Here is an 11,732-nt window from a genome sequence, read left to right as displayed (position 1 = left end):
TGGCCAAGATAAAGCAAAGCAGTTCGACACATACAACAACAAAGAGTTACACATGGAGTAAAACAAACATTTTTTTATTTTATTTTATTTACCTTTATTTAACCAGGTAGGCAAGTTGAGAACAAGTTCTCATTTACAATTGTGACCTGGCCAAGATAACAGTAACAGACATACAGTCAATAATACAGTAGAAAAATAAGTCTATATACAATGTGAGCAAATGAGGTGAGATAAGGGAGGTAAAGGCAATAAATAGGCCATGGTGGCAAAGTAAATACAATGTTGCAAGTAAAACACTGGAATGGTAGATTTGCAGTAGATGAGTGTGCAAAGTAGAAATCGTGGGGTGCAAAGGAGCTAAATAAAAACATAAATAAATACAGTAGGGGAAGAGGTAGTTGTTTGGGCTATTTATACAATGAAGACGATCTTTGTGTGGAAGTTGTCAGTCATTTCATAATGTATCTGATCAAATATAAATGTTTTAGTTATTCATAAGTAGTTGTAGTTTCCCCAGGATTGCACTCTAAACTACAACTCCCTTAAAGCACCTATGGCCTCACTGCGCAGACTCAGCTCTGTTTATTTGGTACTCAAACAGCTAGGAGGAAGCTCCGTTAAGGAATTGACCAGAAAAAGGTTAGTTGGCAAAGTAAAATATCGGATCTCAAAGTCGAATTTTAATAAAAATGCGGTTATATACGTTGGAGTACTTATAGCTGCCTCGTATCGATTTATTATCATGAATCTGTGAGCAATATTACCCGCGGGTGGCTGATAGCTAACGTAAGCTAGCTAGGTAGCTATCTGGCTAGCTTTAACAACAGCAGTTAGCATCTGGGCCTCCATTCAAAGCCTAGTGGTTAGCAACTACTTTGGTAGTTTGCACATCCGTTTGAGTCGGTTGTTTTACGTTCGCTTGTTCCTGGCTGCGTCTTAGGTCAACTACTTGTGGTGTGTTATATTGAACGGGAGTCCTAAGGCTTTATATATATCGTCGACACGGATTATCACCATAGGACAGCCATGATAAGGATCACAGACTGACCCCAGTGATAGGCCTGAAACTTGATGCACAACTAGTGTTTATTAAAGACTGTATGGGTTAATGTGATTTTTTTTGTAACAATACATTGGACTAGATATTTAGGTATTGGGAACCCCTTAGAAATGTGTGGAGCTGGAGGTGCGTCAGTCAAAAGGAGTAGCAACCATTGTCACCACTAGATCCAGTTAATCTCCTTTTATAGTTACGTTTTTTTAAGTGACCAAAAAGTGTTCTTTTAAATGGTTAGGTAGCATTATCAAACTGTAGGTGATTTGAGATTCAGTTAGTGGTGTCTGTGTGACAGTTTTTGCGGGCGGGTATGAGTTTTGAGGTGGATGAGTTGTTGAGTTGATGAGGTCCAAAATATATTTGAGCCCCATCTGTTGGCTTGGATTAATCCAGATGTTGTTGTATTGTAGTCATGTACTGGTTTTGGATTTGACCCCTGTGGCCATCCTTAACGTACGACGTTACTATTTTAATGGGTTGTAATTCTGGGACTACGGAAAATATGTACATTGTGTGCCATGCAGTAAATTGGTCATGCGGTCTGTCTGTGTCTTATTTCATTCATTATTTAATTCAGTCCGTCTAGTTACGCATTAAGACGGAGACAGAGCAGTACTGTTTAACAAAATGTGTGTGTACTGCCACCACCGTTCATATGGGTTTGTGTGGATGCAGTAGTATAGTTGGGTTGAGGTGGACTCCAGGAGATATCTACTATAACAGAGCCCCATCTGCTGGTCACAATTTAATACAGTAGCTATATACTGAAACTATCAGATAATGTGATTGTAATGTTTGACTAAGTATAAACTGTGTGTGTGCGTGTCCCCTGTAGGTGTAATGGCCCGGTGATGTGTTCGTGTCCCTGACCCGAGGAGTGAAGAGACACCCAGGACTCTGTGTCAAGAGCAGTGCCCCGCCATGACCGAGTGCTTCCTGCCCCCCAGTAGCAGCCCAGCGGAGGTTCGTCGGGCGGAGCACCCGGGAGGGGTGGCTCGTACCCCCAGCTCGGAGGAGATCAGCCCCACCAAGTTCCCCGGACTGTACAGGACGGGCGAGCCCTCGCCCCCCCACGACGGACACCACCACCATGAGGTCATCGACGCCGTGTCGGATGATGATAAAGAACACGGGAAGAAGAAGAACAAGTTCAAGAAGAAGGAGAAGAGGAGTAAGAGGCATTACCTTTACTACTGTTACTGTTTATTTATTTATCTGTGATTTACACAAGTCCTTCTTATTAAAAGTCTAACTTTAGGCAAAAAAACCCCTCAAAAATAACATCGTTAAAATGTATTAACTGATCAATACACCATCATACCAGGTCATTTAATGTTTAAAAACAAAACAAAATGGCTGAATAAGATATTTAGCTACAGATGTGCCATTTCTTACCGATCTCTACAGCTTCCTTCCAAAAACAAAATCCTGTAAAATGACGTCAACACGTACTGGAGGAGTTACTGACTAGCTACAGTTAGCTAACGAACTAGCTACAGTTAGCTAACGAACTAGCTACAGTTAGCTAACGAACTAGCTACAGTTAGCTAACGAACTAGCTACAGTTAGCTAACGAACTAGCTACAGTTAGCTAACGAACTAGCTACAGTTAGCTAACGAACTAGCTACAGTTAGCTAACAAACTAGCTACAGTGGGCTACAGTTAGCTAACGAACTAGCTACAGTTAGCTAAAGAACTAGCTACAGTGGGCTACAGTTAGCTAAAGAACTAGCTACAGTGGGCTACAGTTAGCTAACGAACTAGCTACAGTTAGCTAACGAACTAGCTACAGTTAGCTAACGAACTAGCTACAGTTAGCTAACGAACTAGCTACAGTTAGCTAAAGAACTAGCTACAGTTAGCTAAAGAACTAGCTACAGTGGGCTACAGTTAGCTAAAGAACTAGCTACAGTTAGCTAAAGAACTAGCTACAGTGGGCTACAGTTAGCTAAAGAACTAGCTACAGTGGGCTACAGTTAGCTAACGAACTAGCTACAGTTAGCTAACGAACTAGCTACAGTTAGCTAACGAACTAGCTACAGTTAGCTAACGAACTAGCTACAGTTAGCTAACGAACTAGCTACAGTGGGCTATAGTTAGCTAACAAACTAGCTACAGTGGGCTACAGTTAGCTAACGAACTAGCTACAGTTAGCTAAAGAACTAGCTACAGTGGGCTACAGTTAGCTAAAGAACTAGCTACAGTGGGCTACAGTTAGCTAAAGAACTAGCTACAGTGGGCTACAGTTAGCTAAAGAACTAGCTACAGTGGGCTACACTTAGCTAAAGAACTAGCTACAGTGGGCTACACTTAGCTAAAGAACTAGCTACAGTGGGCTACACTTAGCTAAAGAACTAGCTACAGTGGGCTACACTTAGCTAAAGAACTAGCTACAGTGGGCTACACTTAGCTAAAGAACTAGCTACAGTGGGCTACAGTTAGCTAAAGAACTAGCTACAGTGGGCTACAGTTAGCTAAAGAACTAGCTACAGTGGGCTACAGTTAGCTAAAGAACTAGCTACAGTGGGCTACAGTTAGCTAAAGAACTAGCTACACTGGGCTACAGTTAGCTAAAGAACTAGCTACACTGGGCTACAGTTAGCTAAAGAACTAGCTACGTCGCACATGACCAGGATGACACACTGATGAACCACCAAAGGCACATCCCATTTCTGTTTGAATGAAAAATTGTGTTAGACTGTTTTTTGTACCTAAAGTTGACTTTTAAGATTTGAGAGGGAGAGCTATCCTAGGAAGGATTAGATCCAACATCTCTTTGGAGAGGGAGAGCTATCCTAGGAAGGATTAGATCCAACATCTCTTTGGAGAGGGAGAGCTATCCTAGGAAGGATTAGATCCAACATCTCTTTGGAGAGGGAGAGCTATCCTAGGAAGGATTAGATCCAACATCTCTTTGGAGAGGGATTTGTGGCCAAAGTATACATTGGAGAGAGAGAAAAAAACACTCAAACTTGCATTTCAGACCGTTTCAAACACACTGGCTACAGTATTTCCTCATAGAGGATGATGTTATCGAGGAGAATGATCTGGCCAATCAGCTGTCTACTCGCATGAATATTTTTGTACATCCGGGGTACGCCCACACCATTCCAACATAGAAAATCAGTTTTTCTAACGTATTTAATTGCATATTTTTTGGAAAGAAAATGATTTCACTCGTATTGTAATTCATTTTAGGTCATATTTCACAGAAGTCTGGAAACAGTGGAATGTTTATTTTTATCCTTTGTTATAGTCAGGTAGCCTTTAACTCTTCATGCTCACTTTTGGGTCAAAGCCCTCTCATGGTTCTCGTTATGTGGGAGGGGGAGGGGGGGGGGCTTATTGTTCCGCCTGTCTGTTTTTATCAGGGGTTTTCCATGGATAAATGTAGCTTTCCCTCCCAGGGCATAGTGACTAGAGAGCGACAGGGGGAGGGGGGAGGAGATGGACAGTTTGAGGGCACACCCTGTACCCAGCAAAGGTGTGTCGCAGGAAGTGGTACGATTCACAGGGTCTCTAGCTGGCTGGAGGCAACAGGTTAGGTGTTGAGTAGGTTACCACTGATCTGATCTTGGACCAGCAGTTTGTTTGCAATTGGATGTGAGAGAATACATTTTGAGGTTGGTTCAGGAAAACGAGCCGCCTGCCAGGTGCTGTGGGAATTGTCCTATATTGGAGCCTGACCTCTTTTCCTAGTCATCTCTTGCTCTCTCTCTCTGGCTCCCTCTCTCTTTTCTTCTCTCTCTTCTCCTCCTCTCCTCTGCTATAGTTCCTCTGCTATATTTCTCTCTCTCTCTCTGGGTCCCTCTCTCTTTCCTTCTCTCTCTTCTCCTCCTCTCCTCTGCTATAGTTCCTCTGCTATATTTCCTCTCTCCCTCTCTTTCCTTCTCTCTCTTCTCCTCTCCTGCTATAGTTCCTCTGCTATTATTTCCTCTCTCCCTCTCTTTTCTTCTCTCTCTTCTTCTCTCTCTCCTCTGCTATAGTTCCTCTGCTATATTTCCTCTCTCCCTCTCTCTCTCCTCTCTCTCGTGCTTCTCGTTGACTACATCTGTGTTATTAGTGCGAATCAGAGAGAGGTGTGCTGTCTAACCTCCTCGTCCGTCCATCCGTCCCGTAGCGGAGGGATACGCAGCCTTCCAGGAGGACAGCTCGGCGGACGAGGCAGAGAGCCCCTCCAAGATGAAACGGTCAAAGGGAATTCACGTGTTTAAGAAACCCAGCTTCTCCAAGAAGAAAGACTTCAAGGTAAAGAATCTAAATAGATCAACGTCACTGTTTTCATTTATTTCCCTTTTGCTGGAGAACTCTGTTTTACCACCCTGCTTTAATGTCCCTGCTATTAACTTGTTCGTTTCGAAAACCAGTGAAGCGTTTTTCTGTTGAAATATTTTACTGTTATTATTTGCTATTTCTTATGAGGAGCTAAACCAATTTTTTGGGATCAGAACTATTTCGGTTTTCTCACTTCATTTTTTAAAATTTGTTTACATAAAAATATATATATATTATATACGCCATTTATTAACAGACTCTTTTATCCAACGTGACTTCGTCATCCATGCATATATTTTACGTATGGGTGGTGCCCGGGAATTGAACCCACTACCCTGGCGTCGCAGACACCATGCTCTTACCAACTGAGCTGCAGGGGACCAACGCGTGGTGTTTTTCCTGTCTCCCAGGTGAAGGAGAAGTGTCCCAAGGAGGACAAGAAAGACAAGAAGTCTAAAGACCTGACTGCAGCAGACGTGGTAAAACAGTGGAAGGAGAAGAAGAAGAAGAAGAAGCCCGCGGCCGAGCCGGAGCCTGTCCCCGTGGAGATGCCTACATTCAGGTAGACGGGACGGTTCAAAGTCCCAATCCCAGGCCTGATGACAATTTGACTGGGAGTGAAAGGCTGACTAGATCCTGTTGCTTGCAACCTGTGTGTGTGTGGCTGGACTCTGCTCTCAACCTGAGTGTGTGTGTGTGGCTGGACTCTGCTCTCAACCTGAGTGTGTGTGTGTGGCTGGACTCTGCTCTCAACCTGAGTGTGTGTGTGTGTGTGTGGCTGGACTCTGCTCTCAACCTGAGTGTGTGTGTGTGTGTGGCTGGACTCTGCTCTCAACCTGAGTGTGTGTGTGTGTGTGGCTGGACTCTGCTCTCAACCTGAGTGTGTGTGTGTGTGTGGCTGGACTCTGCTCTCAACCTGTGTGTGTGTGTGTGGCTGGACTCTGCTCTCAACCTATGTGTGTGTGGCTGGACTCTGTGCTTTCAACCTGAGTGTGTGTGTGTGTGGCTGGACTCTGTGCTTTCAACCTGTGTGTGTGACTGGACTCTGCTCTCAACCTGAGTGTGTGTGTGTGGCTGGACTCTGCTCTCAACCTGAGTGTGTGTGTGTGGCTGGACTCTGCTCTCAACCTGAGTGTGTGTGTGTGTGTGTGTGGCTGGACTCTGCTCTCAACCTGAGTGTGTGTGTGTGTGTGTGGCTGGACTCTGCTCTCAACCTGAGTGTGTGTGTGGCTGGACTCTGCTCTCAACCTGAGTGTGTGTGTGTGTGTGTGTGGCTGGACTCTGCTCTCAACCTGAGTGTGTGTGTGTGTGTGTGGCTGGACTCTGCTCTCAACCTGTGTGTGTGTGTGTGGCTGGACTCTGCTTTCAACCTGAGTGTGTGTGTGTGTGGCTGGACTCTGCTCTCAACCTGAGTGTGTGTGTGTGTGTGTGGCTGGACTCTGTGCTTTCAACCTGTGTGTGTGTGGCTGGACTCTGCTCTCAACCTGTGTGTGGCTGGACTCTGCTCTCAACCTGAGTGTGTGTGTGTGTGTGGCTGGACTCTGTGCTTTCAACCTGAGTGTGTTTCTCCGGGATTTGTGTTAAAAGCCAAAAGGAATAATATCTGTTTTTTTACATTAAAATTATAATTTAAACTATCATTGTTCTTCATCAGACCCATCTTCGGTGCTCCCCTGGCTGAGGCAGTGAAAAGAACAGCCCTGTACGACGGGATCCAGCTCCCTGCAGTCTTCAGAGAGTGTATCGACTACATCGAGAGCTACGGAATGAGGTGTGAAGGAATCTACCGTGTGTCAGGTATGTCTTGGTGTGTGAGGGACATCTACCGTGTGTCAGGTATGTCTTGGTGTGTGAGGGGAATCTACCGTGTGTCTTGGTGTGTGAGGGGAATCTACCGTGGCGGTGTATACTGTGTATTAACTAGAGGTCGACCGATTAATTGGTATGGCCGATTTCAAGTTTTCATAACAATCGGAAATCTGTATTTTTGGGCGCCGATTTGCCGATAATTTTTTATATACCTTTATTTTACTAGGCAAGTCAGTTAAGAACAATTTCTTATTTTCAATGACGGCCTAGGAATAGTGGGTTAACTGCCTCGTTCGGGGGCAGAACGACAGATTTTCACCTTGTCAGCTCGGGGGATCCAATCTTGCAACCTTACATTTAACTAGTCCAACGCAATAACGACCTGCCTCTCTCTCGTTGCACTCCACAAGGAGACTGCTTGTTACGCAAATGCAGTAAGTCAAGGTAAGTTGCTAGCTAGCATTAAACTTACCTTATAAAAAAACAATCAATCATAATCACTAGTTAACTACACATGGTTGATGATATTACTAGATATTATCTAGCCTTGTCCTGCATTGCATATAATCTGACTAAGTATACGAGATTCTAAGTATCTGACTGAGCGGTGATAGGCAGAACCAGGCTTGTAAACATTCATTCAAACAGCACATTCAGGCGTTTTTCCAGCAGCTCTTCGTTGTGCGTCAAGCATTGCGCTGTTTATGACTTCAAGCCTATCAACTCCCGAGATGAGGCTGGTGTAACCGGTGTGAAATGGCTGGCTAGTTAGCGGGGTGCGCGCTAATAGCGTTTCAAACGTCACTCGCTCTGAGCCTTCTAGTAGTTGTTCCCCTTGCTCTGCATGGGTAACGCTGCTTCGAGGGTGGCTGTTGTCGTTGTGTTCCTGGTTCGAGCCCAGGGAGGAGCGAGGAGAGGGACGGAAGCTATACTGTTACACTGGCAATACTGAAGTGCCTATAAGAACATCCAATAGTCAAAGGTTAATGAAATGCAAATGGTATAGAGAGAAATAGTCCTATAATTCCTATAATAACTACAACCTAAAACTTATTACCTGTGCATATTGAAGACTAATGTCAAAAGGAACCACCAGCTTTCATATGTTCTCATGTTCTGAGCAAGGAACTGAAACGTTAGCTTTCTTACATGGCACATATTGCACTTTTACTTTCTTCTCCAACACTTTGTTTTTGCATTATTTAAACCAAATTGAACATGTTTCATTATTTATTTGAGGCTAAATTGATTTTATCGATGTATTATATTAAGTTAAAATAAGTGTTCATTCAGTATTGTTGTAATTATTACAAATAAAATAAATGTTTAAAAAAATTGTCCGATTTAATCGGTATCAGCTTTTTTGGTCCTCCAATAATCGGCATCGGTGTTGAAAAATCATAATCGGTCGACCTCTAGTCTTAACCCTCCCTCCTCCTCTCTCTTTCCCTCCCAGGTATGAAGTCTAAAGTGGATGAGCTGAAGGCATCGTATGACCGCGAGGAGTGTCCATGCTTGGAAGAGTATGACCCTCACACCGTAGCTAGCCTGTTGAAGCAGTACCTCCGAGAACTTCCTGAGAACATTCTGGGGCGAGACCTGGCTCAACGCTTTGAGGACGCCTGCAGTAGACCGGCTGAGGCTGAGAAGGTGAGGAGGTGATTTGATGACTAGCTTTAGATATTATTGATAAGTTTATTTTTCCCCCTCATCAATCTACACACAATACCCCATAACGACAATCCGAAAACAGGTCTTTAGAAATTTTTGCGAATGTATTACGAATTAAAAACAGAAATACCTTATTTACAGAAGTATTTAGACCCTTTGCTAGGAGACTCGAAATTGAGCTCAGGTGCATCCTGTTTCCAGTGATCATCCTTGAGATGCTTCTACAACTAGATTGGAATTGGAATTCAGTTGGAATTTAATTGATTGGACATGATTTGGAAAAGCCTTTTGAATGTTGTGTAACGTCTGTAGCCTGGTCAAGACAGTGTCATATTAAAATATAGTTGCATACTCCACTTTGACCATGGCTAACGAATTAAACCAAGCAGTTGGATGGCTAGTTGGATCTGCTTATGGTGGCCTGTTTAACAAATGCGATTGGATGGAGGCTGTACCATTTTAAGGTCTCTGATAGGTTGATTTGTTATTTTGTTACCGGATATAATTATCTGATCAGCTGGCCATCCTAAGCATCGTGACTAATTTGAACAAATTGGCCTATGAGAAAGGCTAGCAGCTAGCCATTAGACCAATGGTTTAAACTATGGTATAAGCAAAAGTTCACAAGTTTGGCCCCTGTGTGTGTTTTCAAAAATAGTTCGAAAACAATGTATTCTTTGTCAGGTGGCAGAGTTCTAGAACGGTGTTTTATTTGTCAGGTGGCAGAGTTCTAGAACGGTGTGTTATTTGTCAGGTGGCAGAGTTCTAGAACGGTGTGTTATTTGTCAGGTGGCAGAGTTCTAGAACGGTGTGTTATTTGTCAGGTGGCAGAGTTCTAGAACGGTGTGTTATTTGTCAGGTGGCAGAGTTCTAGAACAGTGTTTTATTTGTCAGGTGGCAGAGTTCTAGAACGGTGTTTTATTTGTCAGGTGGCAGAGTTCTAGAACGGTGTTTTATTTGTCAGGTGGCAGAGTTCTAGAACGGTGTTTTATTTGTCAGGTGGCAGAGTTCTAGAACAGTGTTTTATTTGTCAGGTGGCAGAGTTCTAGAACGGTGTTTTATTTGTCAGGTGGCAGAGTTCTAGAACGGTGTTTTATTTGTCAGGTGGCAGAGTTCTAGAACTGTGTTTTATTTGTCAGGTGACCGTTGTAGAACGGTGTTTTATTTGTCAGGTGGCAGAGTTCTAGAACGGTGTTTTATTTGTCAGGTGGCAGAGTTCTAGAACGGTGTTTTATTTGTCAGGTGGCAGAGTTCTAGAACGGTGTTTTATTTGTCAGGTGGCAGAGTTCTAGAACTGTGTTTTATTTGTCAGGTGACCGTTGTAGAACGGTGTTTTATTTGTCAGGTGGCAGAGTTCTAGAACGGTGTTTTATTTGTCAGGTGGCAGAGTTCTAGAACGGTGTTTTATTTGTCAGGTGGCAGAGTTCTAGAACGGTGTTTTATTTGTCAGGTGGCAGAGTTCTAGAACGGTGTTTTATTTGTCAGGTGGCCGAGTTCTAGAACTGTGTTTTATTTGTCAGGTGACCGTTGTAGAACAGTGTTTTATTTGTCAGGTGGCAGAGTTCTAGAACGGTGTTTTATTTGTCAGGTGGCAGAGTTCTAGAACGGTGTTTTATTTGTCAGGTGGCAGAGTTCTAGAACAGTGTTTTATTTGTCAGGTGACCGTTGTAGAACGGTGTTTTATTTGTCAGGTGGCAGAGTTCTAGAACTGTGTTTTATTTGTCAGGTGACCGTTGTAGAACGGTGTTTTATTTGTCAGGTGGCAGAGTTCTAGAACGGTGTTTTATTTGTCAGGTGGCAGAGTTCTAGAACGGTGTTTTATTTGTCAGGTGGCAGAGTTCTAGAACGGTGTTTTATTTGTCAGGTGGCAGAGTTCTAGAACTGTGTTTTATTTGTCAGGTGACCGTTGTAGAACAGTGTTTTATTTGTCAGGTGGCAGAGTTCTAGAACGGTGTTTTATTTGTCAGGTGGCAGAGTTCTAGAACAGTGTTTTATTTGTCAGGTGACCATTGTAGAACGGTGTTTTATTTGTCAGGTGGCAGAGTTCTAGAACTGTGTTTTATTTGTCAGGTGACCGTTGTAGAACGGTGTTTTATTTGTCAGGTGGCAGAGTTCTAGAACGGTGTTTTATTTGTCAGGTGACCGTTGTAGAACGGTGTTTTATTTGTCAGGTGGCAGAGTTCTAGAACGGTGTTTTATTTGTCAGGTGACCGTTGTAGAACGGTGTTTTATTTGTCAGGTGGCAGAGTTCTAGAACGGTGTTTTATTTGTCAGGTGGCAGAGTTCTAGAACGGTGTTTTATTTGTCAGGTGGCAGAGTTCTAGAACGGTGTTTTATTTGTCAGGTGGCAGAGTTCTAGAACGGTGTTTTATTTGTCAGGTGGCAGAGTTCTAGAACTGTGTTTTATTTGTCAGGTGACCGTTGTAGAACAGTGTTTTATTTGTCAGGTGGCAGAGTTCTAGAACGGTGTTTTATTTGTCAGGTGGCAGAGTTCTAGAACAGTGTTTTATTTGTCAGGTGACCATTGTAGAATGGTGTTTTATTTGTCAGGTGGCAGAGTTCTAGAACTGTGTTTTATTTGTCAGGTGACCGTTGTAGAACGGTGTTTTATTTGTCAGGTGGCAGAGTTCTAGAACGGTGTTTTATTTGTCAGGTGGCAGAGTTCTAGAACTGTGTTTTATTTGTCAGGTGACCGTTGTAGAACGGTGTTTTATTTGTCAGGTGGCAGAGTTCTAGAACGGTGTTTTATTTGTCAGGTGGCAGAGTTCTAGAACGGTGTTTTATTTGTCAGGTGGCAGAGTTCTAGAACTGTGTTTTATTTGTCAGGTGACCGTTGTAGAACGGTGTTTTATTTGTCAGGTGGCAGAGTTCTAGAACGGTGTTTTATTTGTCAGGTGGCAGAGTTCTAGAACGGTGTTT

The 11,732-nt window shown here is 43.3% G+C and overlaps 1 protein-coding gene across 1 annotated transcript in view; it reads left to right on the top strand.

Moving 5' to 3' along the window:
• Positions 1-519: 519 nt before the first annotated feature.
• ralbp1 (ralA binding protein 1) overlaps positions 520-11,732 on the top strand; it is a 37,614-nt gene continuing 26,401 nt past the window's right edge. Inside the window, exons 1-6 of the mRNA XM_031810173.1 lie at positions 520-639; positions 1,893-2,228; positions 5,179-5,306; positions 5,744-5,895; positions 6,988-7,130; positions 8,599-8,792. Of these exons, the coding sequence (XP_031666033.1) occupies positions 1,979-2,228; positions 5,179-5,306; positions 5,744-5,895; positions 6,988-7,130; positions 8,599-8,792 (867 nt within the window). The 5' untranslated portion in view covers positions 520-639; positions 1,893-1,978. The remainder of the gene's footprint in view (positions 640-1,892; positions 2,229-5,178; positions 5,307-5,743; positions 5,896-6,987; positions 7,131-8,598; positions 8,793-11,732) is intronic.

This window comes from Oncorhynchus kisutch, linkage group LG30 (genome assembly GCF_002021735.2).
Source record: "Oncorhynchus kisutch isolate 150728-3 linkage group LG30, Okis_V2, whole genome shotgun sequence".
In the NCBI taxonomy this organism is placed as follows: Eukaryota; Metazoa; Chordata; class Actinopteri; order Salmoniformes; family Salmonidae; genus Oncorhynchus; species Oncorhynchus kisutch.
Note: the sequence above shows the minus strand (reverse complement) of the source record. Positions and strands in the feature narration are given on the sequence as shown.